This window comes from Anticarsia gemmatalis, chromosome 20, assembly GCF_050436995.1.
Source record: "Anticarsia gemmatalis isolate Benzon Research Colony breed Stoneville strain chromosome 20, ilAntGemm2 primary, whole genome shotgun sequence".
Taxonomy (NCBI): Eukaryota; Metazoa; Arthropoda; class Insecta; order Lepidoptera; family Erebidae; genus Anticarsia; species Anticarsia gemmatalis.
Window position 1 is genome coordinate 10,804,229 of NC_134764.1, and position 21,503 is coordinate 10,825,731.

Genomic DNA, 21,503 nt, shown 5'->3' on the forward strand with positions numbered 1-21,503 from the left:
CTATCGACTAATGACAAACCGCTAGCTATCGACAAATCTAGCGTTTCCTGTAAGAATTAGTTTCTCAAATAAATTGAAAATGTCGAATTGTCGCAATTGTAAACAAAAAATGGTGCATTAAAATTAAAGTATGAAGATAAGAGCCTTAATGGAGGTATCTGATTTTAAAAACGTATCTCGTTTTCTTTTTATTACGAGGACTATTTCTTTTTCTAACCCTTTTTCTTCTACTTCACACTATAAGAATATAAATCCACAAAATATTTCAAAGGGGTCCATATATGAGGCAAGTAAACAATAAAAAACAACAGTAGCGCGGTAGATTTGCATATAAATCTCACTATCAGTCAAAAAGATTGATAGTGCATCAGTATGATTGATTCACGTCATTTTTGTGAGCCCGCCTCTAACGATTATGGCAAAAAGTGGAGAGGATATTTTTGAGTATATTTTGAACAAGTTGAAGAGTTTGTAAAGATTTAAATGTTTTATACATAAATAATGCGATTGTAAAGGTGTATTATAACCTTTATCAAGACGTTATTTCAATTAATTACATTATTTACTACTCGACGTTTCGGCCGCGGTCAATCAATCCAAAAGATACGTGTTTGATTATTTAACAGATTTTGCAAGTCATTAAGTTTTCTATTTAAGGCAGGCACATTCTTTATGAGAAATTTTGGTTGTGAAAATCAAACTTTAAGGTAATTTTTTGTCTTAGGCAATCCTTGTGACGAGACTTTTTAAGTACAATATCGAGACTATGATGTTAACTTTATTTATTTTATTCATTTATTGGTTCACCAACAGTAGACATATTATTATATATTATTACCTTGACAGCATAAATGCTTTGTAGCCTTAACCCTTTTACACATACCTATGTACCTAGTATATTTTTCCACCATCCACATTTTATTCCTACGCAAACTAGCAATAAACTACAAAAATCCTTTGTAATAATACTCATTCTATCTAAAAGTAGTCTCAAGAACTAAATAAACGTCTACAAGACAGTCAATACTTATACTCGTAAATTGACACTTCTTACTGCTAGGATCAAATATAACGTACTTACCTTTGTACGGAGGACGAAATAACCTTATTGTAATAAGAGAATCACTATTCGATTATTTGTGTACGGGTCTCATAATTTGAGGAAAAATACCACGGGCCTGAGTTTTTTTGAGAATATGGTAGCTACCTATATTTATAAATAGCAATCTTAAACCGATAGATTGCTCAATAATATTATTTAAGGCTATTTATTACACAAAAATTAAATTGATCGCCACAGACGTCCGAGTGGTAGACTATTTGGCTGTAGATCATCAGGTCTCGAGTTCGATTCCCGCTCCGAAAAATATCTGGTATTTTATTCTGATTTTTAATTGATAGTTAATCATTCTCAATAGTTCGGATCAGTAGCCTGGATTTTAAAAACATTCATGGCAGTAGACCCGGTCCCTATCATTGAAGCTGACTTTGCAAATAGCCAAGTTTTACTTCAGTCATAAAAACATAAGTGTACCTTAAATTATCTATACTAATATTATAAAGCTGAAGAGTTTGTTTGTTTGTTTGTTTGAACGCACTAATCTCAGGAACTACTGGTCCGATTTGAAAAATTCTAAATTCAGTGTTATATAGCCCATTTATCGAGGAAGGCTATAGGCTATATAACATCACGCTACGGTCATTGGGAGCGGAGTAGCAACGAAGAATGTTACAAAAACGGGGAAAATTTTGATCCATTCTCTTAGGTGACGCAAGCGAAGTTGCGCGGGTCAGCTAGTTACTAATAAAATTGTATTAACAATCTTGAACGACCGTGTTTTAAAAATCTATAACTAGTAAAAAGAGTAACAATACAAACTATAAGTATAAAACAGTGGAAATCTCTGGAGAATTTCTAGAACATTCCGAAACAGAATGAAATATAAATTGGTATCTGTAACGGAATCTATCTCGTCTTTATTACAGAACAGATCAAAAGAAAATTGAACTTGTAGTTTATATATTAAATTGAATTGTATTTTACTTTAAAACTGTATTTAGTTGCTCTAGCTTTAAGTGTCTAATTTTTCAAATTCCATCCCTATATAAGCTGCAAATAGGTTGTTTTTATTTAAATAGATGCATGAAAGTGTACAAAACAGCGTTATTATTTACTTGTCATAAACTTTCATATTCGCAGTCGATATTAGGTGTGTGCAAAAATGGTTGTTAGATTCGCAAGTGTTACATATATGTATATTTTTCATCACCAACTTAGGCCAAGAAAGGTCCCGGGATATAATCTTTATCCATGGCGTATGACAAAAAGGTAAATCACACTTTAACGCTTATATCACTAGTATAGAATTTACAGCCTGAATTTCAAACCTAACCAATTTTTAACACATCAATCAGCAATCCACATTATTTATTCTCTCATCCATCATACAGATATAATCCATCAGATCGTAGGTAATTTTACACAATATTCTGTACAAAAGGTAACACAGTGGTCAAGCCAATTACAGTCGCGCGCTTTGTACTGTAACTAGGTGTTGTATTGTTAAAGTGCAACAAAGATAAGGCGCGGTTGCGTGGCGGCCACGGGGTTTCGACGTGCGTTAGATCTATACACGTAGGCGAGCGTAATACATGTCTTATACATAAGCGTTCCAAGTATGATATGCGAATTTTCACTTTATTTGCCTTTTTATAGCAACAAGCAAATAAATTTCAGAGAGGTCACTCATTAGAGGAAACAGATTAACCCATCATTGACATATCTTCTGAACTCCAATCTTAATCTTAATGTTACGTTTTTATAACGTAATTTGCTTAAAGCGCTTTGCTGCTGTATTGAGATAATTGATGTTATTTGGCGCGAATTGCACTTGTATGGACAACAAAAAAAAGAAACAGCCACGGCAAACACGAACCACGCTGTTTAACAACTGTCTATAAGCTTTGAGAATCTACAGCAACCACTGTAACTGATACTGCACTTGACACGCACTCATATAGAGCATGAAGATTGAAAGCATTGAGAAGTGAAAATAACGCTCTAAAACCGCCCCGAAACGCTCCCTTATTTTATGTGATACATACTTTACAATGACAGGCTTTGTCCGCCGTGTTATTGGTAGCGGCAATCAATCGAGCGCGCAGTAATCCACGAGTGAGCATCGTATGGGAAGTTGAAATAAATACAATGCGATTATTTGTTACTGTAAAAGGCACTCTACAAAAATAATTACTCTTCGTCAGTTTTATTTATGTAAATTGATACATTTCGTTTTCATAAACCAACGTTTAAAGGCTATTGGGGTTTTGAACCTTTGGTAGTTACAAGGACTAACCTCTCCCTCTTGTGAGAAGACTCTTGCCCAGTAGTGGGAAAGTAAAGGTTAAAAAAACACAAGTATGTATTTAGTTTACTTCGAAGTTCTAGCATTAGACAGCTTGACGTTAGACTTACTCTACAGAGGTCCATAGATTTTCCAGTATAATACCAATATTGTAAAGCAAAAATGACAGTCTGTCTGCCTGATTCGCTTTCATGATTAAATTACAAAATCGATTTAGTTTAAATTTGGCTTGGGAAGGCAATGTACTTTCAAAACTCAACGCAACTAAAATTATTGTTGGAGTAAAGCAGCGCAAGCCCCAATTTCCTATACAATATTTGTCAATCATCAAAATTATTTGCTAAACAAAATTATTTCAAGATAGAAAATTCGATCCTTAATCCGTTTTATCTGAAGTTCCTCTCCGAATCCGATAAAAACTATTATACGTCACAGTTTCCCGTATTTGAGATGAGATCGAGATAATCCTGGCTTTCACCCCCCACCCCCCACCCCTGAAGATCAACGGTTATAAGAATTGATACGTTAAGCAGTTTCTGATGGAAATAGATATGTACCTCACTTGTACCTTATTATTACGTTATTGGGTATATAGGTTAACTTGAAAACGATTTTAATAATAGTGTTTTGATTTTTACTAACACATAAGTACCTACATACGTATATAATAATAATATCACACCTGTTTTACCTGTTTTATGAAATATAGCCGACCCGCGCAACTTCGCTTGCGTCACATAAGAGAGAATGGGTCAAAATTTTCCCCGTTTTTGTAACATTTTTCGCTGGTACTCTGTTTAAATTGGTAGTAGCGTGATGGTATATAGCCTATAACCTTCCTCGATAAATGGACTATCTAACACTGAAAGAATTTTTCAAATCGGGCTAGTAGTTCCTGAGGTTAGCGCGTTCAAACAAACAATCAAACAAACAAACTCTTCAGCTTTATAATATTAGTATAGATATTAGTATAGATTACCACGTTTCGCCATTTACAATGTTAGCCCCATGCTTTTGGTCGCGTCTACTTTCATACATCGAGCACGTTACTAAACTCCGAACAACTATTGAGAAGAATCCAATTTAAATTACAAAAATACGGATAGCGTTCTGTTCCACTTGGGAATCAAACCAGGACCTCGTGGACAGCAGTCAGGCGCACTACCGACCACACCATAGAGGCAGCCAAACACTTAATATTTGGGAAGATAACAATTGATCATACGCTTAATTTTCACCACAAATCCTCTAAGTCCCATAAGACAACAATTAAACCAAGTTTTAAACAGAGCTTTAGCAACTAACCTGTAATCCTACATGAACTTATGTTACAAGACTCTAGGCTTTAACTTATGTACAAGTTATTAAGTATTAAGTACTAACTAACATGGTAGATTTACATGGTCTTGGCTAGTTTCAACTTTGGTTAAATATAAAGCATAGATATAATGTAGAGATTTGTACCCTAGACTTGTCGGAAAAATATTTAGTAAGTAATTGGTATGTGGGATCTATTCCTTAGATATTAAACATCAGTTATACGTACATATATTGCAATTTTTACACGAGTCTGTTGTATCACTTGTATCGAATGACTAATACCGCGGTTACTTTAAAGTCGCCGTAAAAAAATATTGCAAAAAAAAAGACTGTCAAAAGTATGGAACTCAATTTTTGAGTCGGTTTGAATTTTCAGAACCGAATTCAATAAAGCTACATAACTTTTTTGAATCTGTGTTATATAGTTTGCTGCGTATTCTGCAACTATTCGAGTAGGTTAAATAAACAAAGAGAGCAGTGGAAAGATTTTAAATCAGTATTGATATAGCACTCAATTTTGCAGCAGTAATTTTAAAATTAACTAACCTAAACCACTAATTTGTAAATATTTTGACAGCAGTACTATCGCGGTGATAGAAAGCTTACAGACCGCAAGCGGAACCGCGGGGCGTAGTTAATTATTACAAATTCGAGTACACCACAATACGTGGGATTGAGGTACTTATTATAGAGTAGGTCTGATGAGTGCGGTTTCATATAACAAGGCTAATTATTTGATTATTAATTAAGTTGTTGGTATTAGTGTTCAACTAAATTTAAGTTTAGGGAAAAATTTACTGTGGTCCAAAGTAGAGACTTAGTAATATGTTAGTAGATCTTACGAGTAAGTCAGTTCTGATGACGTAATGGCAGTTGTGAATATTATAAGACGGTATACAAGTATTAAAGAAAAATGCCAGAACCACAGCTTCTAGAACATTTTACTCTTACTATGTGTAAAGACAGGCTATAAAAAAGTGTAATTAAATATTAATAAATCATTAGACAACTCACACAAGGCCATCTGATTCCAAACTGAGCTAGGCTAGCCTAGGCAGAGGCTAGGCTAGAGTGGCTAGTTGCACTCACCAGTGGCAAACGATCAATTGGTTAAGCAACATTGGCGCGGATGTTCAATAAATGGGTGGCCGCATAGTGGTATTTGAACCGAGCGTCTCCGTGCTTCGGAGGGCACGTAAAAAGTCGGTCTCGGTTGTTATCAATAAGATAACAGTGGTTAATCCATGTCAAAGGCCTTCAAGCGGCTTGAACAACTTTGACACTAGGTTGACCACTGACCATACGACAAATTAATGAATGGAAGACTGATAAACATACTCATAATTATAGTAAATACATAGATACTTATATAGATAAATTCACAGCCCGGTTCAGAACAAATACTCATCTCACATTATGCTCATCACACTAATATTTGTCCCGGGTGAGATTCGACCCCGCTACTCGCGGCGCTACAGTTATTGCGGCGGCGCAGCGACCACGTTAACCACTGCGCCAAACGTGCCGTTAAATATTAACCCTCTTAATCATAAACACACTATAAACCTATTTTAGTTAAACAACTACTATAATATCGTTCTCTTTTTCATTTCGCTAACGAGTGAAAGAAACAAAACTATTTATAAGCCTTTATTAACTTTATATATTTTTATGATAGGTAATTCGTTGATTTCATATTTAACATACCTACAACGGATACAAAGTACAATCAAAGCCGAAGCCCTTCTTATCATAACACAGTCTCGTCCACAGCTTGTCACAAGTTCTATATAAGACCGTCAGATTTTTTTCTAGTAAAATCTTTTCTCTTAAAAAGACAACTCCCGCACTAAGAACTTCTCTTGTGTCGCAGAAACTTTTACAAACATACAAACAACGGGCACAAAGCACAACCAGACCCGAAACAATTATTTGTGGATCGCACAAATAATTGCTCCGTGTGGGAATCGAACCCACGACCTCCCGACGCAATGATATCGGGGTGGCGACCTAAACCACTGCGCCACGGTGGCAGTCGAATCGAAAGAGTTGTAAACTTCTAAAACCTTCTAATGCTGATTTCCGTGATAGGACGAAATTTAAAAAGAAAAGAAGAAAAGCGTACCGCGCTAGCCAGAAGAATCTCTAAGAAGCAGAAAAATCTTAAACTTCTATAATATTAATCCTTGAGTTTTATGTCCTTTGATTTAAAACCTCCTATTTTCAGTGTAGACAGTATCATATTTCTTAAGAACGATCTCAAAGTATAATACGTTTGTTATCTGGTTTACATTTATGTATGCAATATTTCAGCTCCGTCGCACATCACCAAGTCAAATAACTTTGTACACGAACAATAACTCGCTTCTTCCCGCGGCTTTATTTGCAAATATGCACTAGAAATTCCTGCATAACTATAGTCGTTTCTTTTAAAAATTTCTCGTACTAAGAACTAGAACAAATATGCTTGCCACTTTAATGTAGGTGGTAATTTACACGACTACTGATACGGTGTCAGGTTCGACTTCCACGTTAAGCAAAGTGCTATTGCGTTTTTTAATTATATGCCCTGAGCTTGACTAAGCGCTAAGCATAGACTATACATATATATGGTTATAAGCTTGCTCCATATTTCATGGGACTGACTATAAACGACGAAATGCAGGAGTCATACATAAAGGTCAAAAACCATTTATAGATCACAACAATATTAAATTTGTTTCAACTAGATACTGAACCTGACAACCGTTTTAGCCGCTACACTCCAGTAATAGTCAATAATAGGCTATAAATAATTTAAGAAATGAAAACCGAAAAAAAGTTTAGGTGCAAGGCAAAATTTTCACGTGTAGAATTATGTTATCTGCATTGTCTAAATGTACAGATATATTTCAATTGTCAAACATAAGTAACATAATAAAACCTTGTAATATTCTGTACAATCGTAAAACTCGAATAAGTTACTACTAAACCCGAGTTTAGAGGGTTCCTTCGAATATTTTACGGCTTTTAATCTTGCTTTATTTCTACTCAAATATGGTAATCTTTTCGGTGTTAAACAAATATAAAAAATACGAACGTTTGTCTGTCACACTTTTACCGTTAAACTTCTGAACAGATTTTGATAAAATTTTAAATAAAGTTAGGTGAAGGCCTATAGAGTACCTACTTCTTTTACAAAGATCAACTTCTAAAACGTTCTAATGCTGATTTCCGTGATAGGACGAAATTCAAAAAGAAAAGAAGAAAAGCGTACCCCTCTAGCCAGGAGAATCTCTAAGAAGCAGAAAAACCTTAAACTTCTAAAATATTAATCCATGAGTTTTATGGAGAAATTTTTTATCATTCAAACACGGTACTATAGCAATAACCAAGACAATAAAAAGAAAACATAACTATAAATTTTAAGGAAACTGGAAAAACCCAACAACACAATATTTATGAAGAACTGATTAAACAAAGCAAGAATGTTTCCCTAAGGCTTTATTTCAAAGATTTACATCTATTTTTAGACAAATTCACTTTGTATACAGTTATTTTGGCCGCCATCGTTTCGGAGGGGAAAGAATACAGCCTGCTTGACATTCCGCGGCCGATTTTGGGCAATTACCGTGGCGTGATGGATTTTTGGAAAGCTTTTTTATATAGATGTAGTTATATGACATTTATGAAAAATAAAATATCAATATGAAGTTGAATATTTTGGCCGCCATACTTTGATTGCCTTCGTGGCGCAGTGCTTTAGGTCGCTACGCCGCTACCATTGCGTCGGGAGGTCGTGGGCTCGATTCCCACACGGGACATTTATTTGTGCGATCCACAAATAATTGTTTCGCGTCTAATTATACTTTTTGCCCGTTGTTTGTATGTTTGTAAAAGTCCCCGCGGCACAAGATCAATTCTTAGTGCGTGAGTTGCCTTTATAAAAGAAAAAATTAAAATGTTAGAGATTCTAATGATTGATTGCTAACAGATCGCAAAGTATTAGGTAAAAAATAATTGAATAAAAAGTACCTAGTTTCTAAGTTGGCTTCAAGCCATTAAAAGTTTATTAGTCTTCTACGCTTTAACGGCTTAACTACTAAACCGATTTTGATATAAAATTGCCACAAGTGAATCTGAAAACCAAGTTGATTTTCAAATTATCTGCTGCTATTACGGTCAAGAGGTTACTCTGGTCATCATCTCAGCCGGGAATCGTCCACTGCTGGACAAAGGCCTCCCCCATCGAGCGCCAATAGGACCGGTCCTGGGCCGCTCTCATCCATCGGACTCCGGCGACCCTTACCAGGTCGTCGGTCCATGTTGTGGGGGGCCTGCCAACACTACGTTTACTCTGGTCAGCTAGTTTAAAAATTATTCATCATTCAAAGCTTAAATATCATTGACCTTATGAATGTAATTTCGTTACCTCCTCTTCAAAACCTCAAGTTGATAATTTTTCTATAAATAAGCAGCACAAGGGTGCTTGAAATTGTGGCCGTAATTCCCTTTACAAAATGTCTGTTCGCGGATATTACAGCCCGTGGCATTTACTCAAATAACGACCTCAAGTAGGAAATAACGTGTTTTCTTGTTGTACAACGTATAAAAGGTATTTCCGAAATATTACCTGAGGAAAAAAGGTTATTTTTATTCTTGTTTTTGCCACAAAAATTAGGGCATGGTTTCTTATGAAAACAAATCCGACACAGTAATTAATTATTTTATGGGCTTTGGCCTAATAAATAACAAATAGTAAACTATAATTTCTTTATGGCAATACGCTCGCCCTGTAAATCGCTGATTAATTGGGATTAAAATTTTAAAAGGTGTAATGTGGGTGTAATTTTTATCCACCTGCCAATACCTTTGAATGTAACAAGTGTGATATTATGCAAACCATACTGTACTGGACCTGGAAGTCTAACAGGCGAAGGTAAACAAAAACTGTCGACTAAACTCACTATTGGGAAATCAAAAGTTTACTCCATGCAATAGGCTCTCCCTATTATATGGGACTAACATTGTCTATGGCAAAACGTCGGTGCGTCGTATATATATATCCTACACATTGGGGTATAATAGGCGTGATATTACGTAAGTAATACAAATCCGGGATCTAAACCCGGGACTTCGTTATCAGTTACACACACTACCACTTGTATTATAAGTATAATCATAATACTAAGTATTTAATTTCAGTAGCTTTTACAAAGTTCCTGCCAGTTTGAGCGTAACTACTTCTAATGCAAATTATCATAGCCTTCCGTCAAGCCTCTAAAGTGTATGATTATAGAACATATTCATGCAAATTATCTTAATACTCTAGCTGTATATATTTTATGAGGAAATAAGTGCGAGTGTAGGGTGGATTGTCTTGTTAGCAGACAATGTTTTCGGCTTAGCATTTATCATATTAAGCGACTAAATTTTATAAATATTTGTAACCCCACTCTCTCGTCTCGTTTTATGTAATGATTTTAACCTATTTATGACCCACTGACATACCTACTAGTAATGGCGTCCTTCGACCATCAGGATGACTAGTTATAGCCCATGTTTTTCATTATAGTAGTAACAGAAAAGTGCTGAGGAGCTCGTGGCTTAGTTAACAATAGCCGCGCAGATCGATCTCTGAGGTTAAGCCACGCTTGCCGAGGTTTTTCTGTGGATGGGTGACCATCTCATACATATCGAGTTCCTCCGTGTTTCGGAAGGCACGTTAAATCGTGGGTCCCGGCTGTCAATTTCGAAGATCTTTGACAGTCGTTAACAGTAGTCAGAAGCTTGAAAGTCTGACAACCAGTCTTACTGAAGGGTATCGTGTTATAACCCAGGTAACTGGGTTGTGGAGGTCAGATAGGCAGTCGCTCCATGTAAAAACACTGGTATTCAGCTGCATCCGGTGAGACTGGAAGCCGACTCCAACATAGTTTGGAAGAAAGGCTAAGCCATGAGTAACAGAAAAGTGCTACCTACACCCTACACCATACTAACGTGTTTTTTCTTATTCAAATTGCATACAAAGCCAAGCCGTTACACAGGTATTCCCACAATATAATTATATAAAACGTACTAACTAAACACAACCACATTGGCCAATTACAACTAAATGTAATCGTGTCTTTATCCAATCACAATTAGCCGCGCGCCGGCTGAATATTTAACCGAGATGAATATTATTCATCTAATTGTATCGAAATAAACTACTAGTCTAATTCCTGATTTGATTCTTTAAGATTTTTTTTAAAAATGACATTGTTTGTAATTTCTGCACTATATTGACACATTTTATATATTTTTATGTCTTAATGGATTTTATCTAACTTTTTATAATTTCTTCCCTATTGTCAGCCCTCACAGATTTATCGAAAAAAATAATGTCGTCTTTATTTTACCGGCTTTTTTTAATTATATTCATGCAAAATTTCATGAAAATTACTTCAGTGGTTTAACTTTGAAAGCGCAATACAGACAAGAAATTCAGAATTCGAGTTTATTAGGAAACATACATGAAAAAGATGACTAATTGAACTTCCTTCTTTGTGCAGTCGGTTGAAAATATTTTGCTTAGCTTACATTTGGCTTGCGCACCTTATTTAAAACTCCAGTGAAATGACTATATATTACGGAGCATGTTTACTAGATATAACAATTATTCACGGCACTATCATGTGGGCTAGGTACTAGGCAGTGGTGTAGTGAGGTCAAGGCTAATTGTCTAGTGTATAATGTTATTACTGCAGATAATTTGCAGGTATGTTATATGTAGTGCTTAAAAGTAATAGATCTATTTTAATGTTGAATTTAATGTGAGGAATATTGTCTTAGTATAAAGCCTATGGCGTAAGATTAACCTGTGCTGAAACGCAATTAGGTCTGTAAAACGATTTTGATTTCAACCAACCGACAACCATAGCCTTAACATAAGATTAGAGAGGAAAGAAGAAACCGATATTTAATAACTTTTAAACTGTCGTGGAATCTGACACTTATTTAACGGAATTTACATTATTCTTTACACTATGATTCGCTTAACTTTTGGCAAGTATATTGTATAAGAATTCATTGTACTTTGTAAGGTATGCTTAAAATAATTCAATAAAATGTTGTCCATTAACATGCCCCACTGCTGAGTAAGGGCCTCCTTATACCTTGAATCCATCACGCTCGCTAGGTGAGGGTTTCTTTAAATTCTAAAGAACTCTCAGACATACAAAGTTGTATCATAATGTTTATCATCACCGTTGGAACAAGTGATAATTATTTCTAATAAACACACAACTGTCTACTAAAGTCATTGATGTTTTGCCTCGGGTTTGAACCATCAACCAATTGCGTGGGAAATCAAGTATACTAGAACAAAAAAATACCTTTTTTTAACAATCACAAGAGTGGTTCCTACACTTTTGCTCGTACATCTTTTTACTCTTTTATACAACATAAATATAGCACTCTACAAAGTCTACACTCTAGCTAATCAAAAAAATACCTTCTCGACACTACAGCGTATTTATTTAACCATCACCGTTCGCTCATCTCTTAAGATATTCATCCGCAAAAACCGGGATGAAACAATTCATAATTCATCCTGTTCCTGCGAGGAGGATGAATAAATAAACGCGTTTAATTTTGTAGCTTGACGTGTGGGTGGTTAAGTGTTTTATATACCTTTCTTGTTGGAATGGGTTTCTTTGAAAATTAAACAGGTAATTTTAATGGAGAAAGTTCTTTAAATGCTGTATCTTTTTTCAATTTGGTGGGGAGTTCGTTAGTTTTATCATAAGTGGTTTTGATACTCGAAATATGTCTCGAAAATTATGAAAATTAGGGAAAAGCTGTGATTATAAGAAAATTTATCGTATTTGACGACTGATTTCTGAGTCACAAATGTAACGCGCTCCAAGTCTATTATTTTTTTTAAATATTTCGAAAAATAACTGTAATACATCACTGTTTTTCCATCTATAAATATAAATAGTAGTCATTGTAATCTTTAAGAAACAATAAACATTTACACTTTATTTAACTAGTTGTAAACCTAATTATCAAAGATCTCTAGACATTATATTAGGTCATAGTACTAAGTGTTTGTAAGCCACACGTGCAAACACAAAGAGTCACTGTACTGACCATCTGTGCGTTATCAGTGTTTACTCCTTGTTTTGATACTAATTTGTGTGAATTGAAAATGTTGCTATTTCTTAATAATAAGAAATGCATAGAAACATACGTACATACGTACATCACGCTTATTATACTCGAAAGTGTAGATAGAGGTATATAGAATACATAAAAAAATACTAATAGCACATTGCATGATCCGAGACCTCTTGATTAGCAGTCGTATTTTACCGGCTTGATATTAAGAAATTACAAAACAATATCACTTTGTAAAAGGAAGTTCTGTAGCACGATTTTCTACAACTGGAACCATCTAGTATCGAGAGTTGGTCATTTAAAATGTACTACCAAAATAGTTTCTACGACGCCCGATAGTGGCGCTGAACCGATTGCCATACATTTTTTCGATATCTAGCCGGTTGTCACTATTTAATAGTGGTAGAGAATCGCGGTACTGTTTCATGAATAAGGCGATTTATTTCTTTAGCTAATACGTTATCTGATACTTATTTATAAATTAAAAATAGGCTGTTGAAAAATTTAAGAGTAGATTGAAGTTTTTTCTACTTACATTGATAAATGGTATTACTTTCGACATACCACCATGATACGGCGTGCACTGTTGACTTAGCAACAGTCGTCACACCTTCCCTACGTAAACGCATCCCACGCTACACCGCGTCACGCTGACGTAGCGAGCCAGTAGCCATGTGGTTTTAGGGAATGACCAAATATGTATCTGTAGTATAGCTTTGAGGCTAAACTTTCAATATTGCGAAGGTTATCTTTAACCATAGACCTAATTAAATAGTACAGACCTAATTAAGTTGTAATAGACCTAATTAAATAGTAGTAGACCTAAATAAATAGTTTCTCACACACATTTGAAGTTTTCATTTCGTAATATTTTTGTAAAATTCACAATGTTGACTTCGGATATTTCAGTTTTAGAGCTAGAATTATGTGTTTATATGCTTGTACAGAGCAGTCATTTGTTTATAAGTTCTTATCTAAGGATGTTTGGATAATTCACTAGAAATAAGTTTTATTACGTTTGAAGGCAAGCCACTTTTCTCAAAACCATTTTTATCATACTTAAACATCTAAAATAAATGTCCCTAATTTAATAATTACGCAGCAAGCGACCAAAGGGACTGGAAATGCAAGAGCCTTTGCTTAACAGTTGGTCACAAAAGCAGGCCAAAAGGAGCTCTAATTTGTTTAAAGAAAACTACTTATCTATAAATCTCCTCACATATTACCTCCTTCAAACAAACCGTACCTTTACAGGAGCAACTCAGCTAATACTTAAAGCCTTGAAGAATGAACACAACAAAGTGTAAAATCGTATAAATTTTACATTTAACTCGTAAAACAACTCTTGTATCAACAACACGCGTGAACATACGATCGTAAATTGGCACTAAACCGCCACTAAACTGGCACTAAACCGGCACTAAACCGAGGCTTTAGATTTAACTGACAGATAAATTAAATGTATTGGGTGACGGGCGTGTTTATAACCTGCTTGCGTGGAAAATGAACGAGGCGCGGATTACGGAATAAGGGTTTCGGAGATAGATTTTTTAGTTGAAATATCTATTACATATTTATGTGATATTGATCACTGCGTTCAATAAGTCTCTGCTTATCCTAAATTTAGAATGAAGGCTCAGTTTATTGTTTTATTTCTCTATAAAGTGTTACAATTTACTATTTACATACTTTTTTGTGTTAAAATTTTTGGACAGATGCAGAGATGGCCATGTGTGGGTACACTGGGTACACACGGTCACTTGACTCTTATCCCAAGGGCACAATTGAGCAAACGGGTACCAAACCTAAGACTTCGAGATCACTAGTTGTGTGCTTTGAACCACAGTCTTAAGTGGTTTCTTGAATTATCTAAACATATTATTTAGTTAATTAAAGTTAGTAAGTTATTGTGCCTACATAAATATATACATAACTATAAAATAAGCCTAACACAGCTATGTGTGGGCTTATCACAATATAACAAAGATCAGGATTTGAACCCGAGACCTTTGAAACAGTAATTATTCAAGTCGTTATCTCAAACTTATGAACTATTCAATGTTAATTAAGGCTTAATGTCTAGAATCTAGACTCTATTATACAAACTAGGCTTATCTACCTACGCGAAGTTCTAGATTTTCAGAAGGTACTAAAATAATTACGTACTCATATTTACATTATACTAACTTTTGTTCGCCACTCCGCTTGTATAGACAAAATCTAACAACACAATGACCTTACCTGTCATATAGTCTATCGTCCTGCCAAATCACGTATAAATCGATTCAGCCGTTTTAAGAGAAAGATGGATAAATATACAAAAGCACTATATAACTAAATTTAGTGCATTTCCCCGCGGCGTTTCTTCGAGCGGATTAGAAACCCTTAATATTTTAACTAAAATCAGTTCAGTCGTTTTTTAGTAAAAGTGTAACAGACTTACATATGCTTTTTAGCCGATTTCAAAAGGTGATGATTAGTGCATTTTTTAATACAATAAGTCATGTTCACATAATAACAGTAAGGCTTGAAAAGTGTAGATATATTGACACGTTTTCTAAGAACATGCTTTTCAGTATAAAAGACAGGTGACGCCCTCTACACAATTCTCAGCTCATTACTAACACTTATAATTTAATATTTAACACGCAACTTATACCTTATTATACTACGAGTTAACTATATAATATCTAGTTAACTGAATGAGCTTTCTACAAAGAAATAGCCTCTTTATAGCAAAAAGAATGCGTAATGTGGACAGTTATGGAATGTTGCTTGTCATCGTATGCATATTCTCACGGAACAATCGTTTATAAACTTATAATCTACCAGTTTTTGCCCGCGTGTTCGTTCGCGTGGTTTGTACGTTTAAACGGAATTTTTATACAAACTTTCATAGTTTTTTATCCTTTTGGGGATATAATTTATCTTAATCGTTTCTTAGCGAATGCCTATGTCATAAGTTCAGCCCGACCCGTTCAGTAGTTTGTGCTGTGCGTTGATAGAAGACTATGTCAGTCAGTCACCTTTGAGTTATATACATATATTTAGGTAGATTGTATCAAGAAGAAATCTTGTGTAACTGGCCCTATTCAAACATACACAAAATACAGCAAGTGATATGAAATTTGTGACTATTTGTGATTGAAACAAATATCTGTTTCGTGTGAGAATCGAATTTATGTCTAAAACAAGCGGGCATAGAAATTACTGCACCGCCCGCAGTAATAGGCAAAAGGCTCTTCCATTCTTTTTAAATATATTTCAAAAAAATGAATTTAAAATGAGAATATTGAATTTATTTCAATTCTTTTCGACATTTTGAATATGTAATTCAAGTTAATAATACCAACTGTAATCTGTAAGTATCTGAAAGATTACAATTTTATTTAAATTCTATATTAAGTTCTATATTTCCAAAAATAGCCCTAATATTGTATCTCAGACATACACAATTATCTTGTAACCTAAATAATACAAGACTTCTATAAGAATAGCCAAGAAAATCGCTCATTATTTGTATTCCTATCGTTCGAGTTTACGATTATTATGTTACGTGGGCGACTGTGGTCAAACAGTCGTGATGTTTATTAACAAACTAATGAGAATATCCTAGCTTAATGACTATGAAAGACGTGAAATCCAGCTTTTATTAAATGTAGGTGAAGATATTCTGGTGCTACGATACGTCTATATTAGTTGGCTAATATCTGTAATACAGAATAACATGTGGATAACTGAGACCAAGAATAACAGTCGCGAAGATCAATCAGTGAGGTTAAGCTACGCTTGCCGAGGTAGCTCTGTGGAAAGGTGACTTGAATTATATATTCCGACATTTTATAGATTTCCGTGTTTCGAGAGGTACGTTAAATTGTAATAATAAACAAATATCTTTGACAGTCGTTAACAGAAGTCAGAAGTTTTTAAGTGTACGACCAGTCTTATCGCAGGATATCGTGTTTTAAACCAGAAAACTGGGTTCTCTCTCTCTCTCTCTATCTCACTCTCTCTCTCATACACTCTCTCTTTCTCTCTTTGGGAGAGCTCCTTGTAAAATTAAAAGAGTTTATTACATTATTATTTACTTAGTTATATGGTTGCAACGTGGTATATTTATGGTACTTTCTAAAATAGTATATTTAATGATGATTTGGTATTAACGCTTTGTTTTATATCCACACCACCCTAAACTCCTTATGACTCTATGAAACAAAACCTCTGTCATTTTGTCCCAACGTCCACTCTTCTATGTGAGTCACGTACCTCTCTGCTCCACCTTTATGTAATACAGCTTTATGTTGAAAGTAAGTGAATGTTAGTGCCCTCGTGCCCTGCGTGGCCATGTAATATGTCGCCGAGATTTCATAGAAAAATGTACGGTTAGAATGAAATTATTGTTGTAAGATGTAGGGCCGTGGTGTAAGACATTTTATTAGGATGTAATAATTTATTGTCTTTTGGTTTACGAGTAGTTTTTTTCTATTTTTAGATTAGATATTAATCTTAAGTAAATAATAATATTTATTATTGTAAAGATGAATAATTCAAGAAGCCTTTATTGGTGATATAACACTTACTGATATAAATCGTGAGAATTTTCACTGACTGCTATCAGGTTTGAATTGTACGAAATGGATTATTTAATTGAAAAAAAAACTTACAACACAGAATTCTATTTTTATGAAGGAACATAGTTCTCTTATAAGGAAGCCATGTTAATTCATAAAATGGGATAAGGGTGCCATCCTTATCTAAAATAACAGTTTACTACCGTTGTGTATATTAGTTATTTATATAAAAACATCAATATCTAACGATATTATTTCAATTGTCCACAGACATTCGGCAGTGGATGTGTCAAACGGCAGTTCCAGAGATCATGAGCGTAGTAACCGCTGGCAGACACCAGATGGCGACAGGTGAGACCACGACATATTATGTGTAAATAACAACTAGTTTATAAAGAGCAGTGATAGTCATACACTATAATAAGGTACTAATTAAATCGTTTTTATCTAAACTTGAATTCTGTAGCGTAATTCTGAGGTAGTCCATCTAGAGCACCCGTTTGAATAGCAGTTAGCCTAGTCTACTAAGAAAAACTGTCAAATATAGGCGAGTAAGGCTTAGTGCTATTTGAACGCGTGCTCTAGATGGACTACCTCGCAAATTTTCTATGCTCGGTACTGTCGAGTATCGAGAGTTTGACATTTAAAATGTACGCTAATCGGTCGAAAGACGATAGCAGTAGAAAATCGCTCTTCAGATTAATCGTATTCATGATATTCCTACACACACCACCTGTTTAAAACCATTGAACACTTCTACATAATTTCAACAATATAAACCAATAAAACAGTATAATATTATCAACTTCAATAGTCACCAGATCCCCCCTATATAGCGCGGCTTCGCTACTAAATGTCAAATACATTAAGTGCCTACGCCTACTTGCTACTCACGGTATAAGCTGAAGTGTTAACGTTTATTTACAAGGCTTTTACATAATTGTGATATAGTATTTTAATAGTTTTATGACTTTATCAAATAAATACTTTAATATTAATTATTTTACTAGCGTGTGGTCTTATATGAATCCACACATGGCATTATTTTTTCTTTGTTGAAAATGGAAAATGTAAAATAATATTCTTTGCATACAGCTGCATTTTATTGGAGGCGGTTCATCCACAAAAGGACGAACAAACACCTTTACTTTGTAATTGTAGTAGTTTATGCTGGCGGCTTTGCCTGAAAAGAGTACCGTATTAATCTCGGGATAATGATTTTTTTTTATCTTAATGAAGTACAAACGAGTAAAAACACTTTCTAAATTGTATTTGTATCTATAAATAAATGAATAATTTAAAAAATATTATAAATAGTAATGAACTAAACACACGAGTTTTAAGCAATTTTTATTACAAAATACAAAACATAAACATACAATCTTATCACTGAAAACAGTATTTTAACAAGAAATATCTTTTCCAGAAAAAGCGATAGTTTTTCTGAAAATAAGAAGGTTCTATAACAGAGCGGAGATATACGTGATCCTCAATGATAGGAGGCTTTGTGGAATATAAGTCCTGATAACTCTCCGAGATTACTTGTGTAAATATCACTATGTGTTTGTTTAGGGGACCCTTAGATAGTAGCTGTGTTAGTATGGAAGAAATAGGTTGCTGTTTATGTTTTTATTCCGCGGACTCTAATTGTTTTCATATTTATAGTCTTATGTTTGATTGTTTATGAGACTATGTTTGTGGTAGTAACTGTAACGTAAGCGGTCGTTGAGCTCAGCCTCAAATTCGCAGGATCGGTTCTCGGGTTAGACAGATGGTAGCTATTTTTTCAACCAGCTTTTCAGGGGAAGTATGATATAATTTATTTTTGCTGAAAAAACAGCCCATGTTTTATTCCAAATTTTTCAACTACCCCTATGCAATGTTTCATGAAATTTCCGTAATTTAGCTGTGAAAAAGTAACCCAGACAGAAAGACTCTCGCAATCATCAACTTAACATTCATTTTTATATTTTCGCAGCTCTAAATTGTGGATTAGCTACAAATAAGCTCACGTAAGGCTGCAGTAGTCAGACAAGCGTCTTAGTACGTACATAAGTAAAGCCGGCTAGCCCACAATCCTCATACAAAATACACAAAGCGTCTCAGGAACATTGTACTACACCGCCGCAGTGCAGCCGAGCTAATTGATTAATTAACACATTACTGCATTCGTTAGCAGGCTCTTTGTTTGTGAACTAATTTGATGAGCTAGATATGGTGGGAGTAAGTCGGCTGTATTCTTTATGATGAGGACATAATGGGAGTATATGAGTTATAACTGACTGAGCGCGCTATTGTCTTGTCTGTACCGTTGATTTGTGAATGTAAGTATTTATTCGAGCAGTGATAGTTAGGTGGTCTAAGAATAATTCGTCTTCAAGGCAAGTGTTCGAGGATTGGACTACAAAACCTTTTCAAAGTTGATGCCTGAGAGTGATTTAAAACTGTTCTTAAATGAATGGAAAGATTTTTAACCAGTTTAGGTCAGTGCGATAAAATCGGGGCTAAGCTAGCCTTCAATCCGAGAGATAGCCCTAGCCCAACGGCGTGACCGTTATGGTCTAATTGTATGAAAAGCAGAAGCCCACGCCGATGTCAAAATATTGAAATTTTCGCATCATAACTACGACTGTCAACTAACAATATAAAAGATGTCTACATTTGAAAACGTTTGTAAATGTACTCAAGATTTAAAATAACATTTTTATGTGTTTTTCTCTTGTAAGATTAATAGCCGTGTGTGAAAAGAAAGACGTTTATTGTATTCAGTGTTGAAACGTTTCTAATCTGATGTTCAAATGATGTATTATTCTACTTTTTGTTGAATTTAATATAAGGTGTTGTAAAGATCGTGTTTTGTAGTCATTTGTTTGCTTTTACAATGATTTATAGCGATTTTATTCGTGTTTTTTCTTTTTACTGTTTAAAGTTACAAAATGATTCCTTTTTAAGTTTACAATAATCGTTGATATACTATTATTTTATTAAAATTAAAGTGTCTGTTACGATTTATTAAGGAATTATAAAATAATATAAATAATGTGTAATTCCTGTCTACCTACGCCAGTAATGATTATAAACAAAATCACTTCGTTACGACGCTACCTACTGTTAGAAAAAAGTCCAACCAACAGCTTAACCAAGCATCACTTGCTAGTAATAAAACCGCGAACCACAAAATCTCTCACACCTTTTAAGTCTTTTGGACCTTAAAAGGATGTAGGAAGGATGTATCATTATTTTAACACGTTTTCTTTCCTCCCAGGTTATTCCCCGCAACAGGGGACCGATCAGCGCTCCTCCGGTCGCACGCGGCCAAGTCGGCCGAGTGCAGCGGGCAGGGCTCCCCGCGGCCGAGGCGAGCGCCGCGCGAGTCTCGGCGTGTGTCGCTCGCACAGGCTTCTGGTTATGTTCAGCTTAACCAGTACAGGTTGCTGGAGCCGATTGGACAGGTATGAAGACCACCAGCTCTTTTCTAGATATGTGACTTATGCTTTGATTGGACAGGTGAGAATAATGATAATGATGATGATATATGGCTGTTATGCTTCAAAATGTTACTTTACAACTGTGTTTCCTGTAGTCTCAGGTGAACCAAATGATTTGCTGTACTTTTAAATGGGCTTTTAAAGATCTTATTCAGTTTGCTAAGAAAGCTTATTATAAGGTTCTTCTAGGGTCACCTTAGACTGATTCATATTGAAGTTTTTTTTTTATTTGTTATCTATGTGTATATACTAGTACCATATCTGTGTATAATTATAATACGCTATCTTTGTTGCAGGGTTCCTATGGTATTGTCAAGTTAGCCTACAATGAAGAGGATGACACGCATTATGTAAGTCCATCATCAATTATAACCAAGACATCCTAAAACTAGTATTACTTCTGGGTACCACAAAAACATAAATATGATAACATACTTTAGTAATCGTAAAAAACATAAGTACTTTTGTAATCTCTGCATCACCCCAAGGTAGACTGGCAAGAATTACCTTTGGCATTTAGTCCGCCTTTATACACTTTTGTATAAGAATTTTATAAAAAATAAAGAACAAAAAATGGTGCAATCCTGATAACCAGTCCTTATAATGAAGCATGTTTG

General features: G+C 34.8%; 1 protein-coding gene across 3 annotated transcripts in view; it reads left to right on the top strand.

The window, feature by feature from the left end:
- The window catches only part of LOC142981559 (calcium/calmodulin-dependent protein kinase kinase 2), a 171,859-nt gene that overhangs the window by 135,002 nt on the left and 15,354 nt on the right, over positions 1 to 21,503 (top strand). For all 3 annotated transcript variants that reach the window (XM_076127559.1, XM_076127560.1, XM_076127561.1), the window contains 3 exons: positions 17,669 to 17,749; positions 20,664 to 20,850; positions 21,183 to 21,236. In XM_076127559.1, coding sequence (XP_075983674.1) covers positions 17,669 to 17,749; positions 20,664 to 20,850; positions 21,183 to 21,236 — 322 coding nt within the window. The remainder of the gene's footprint in view (positions 1 to 17,668; positions 17,750 to 20,663; positions 20,851 to 21,182; positions 21,237 to 21,503) is intronic.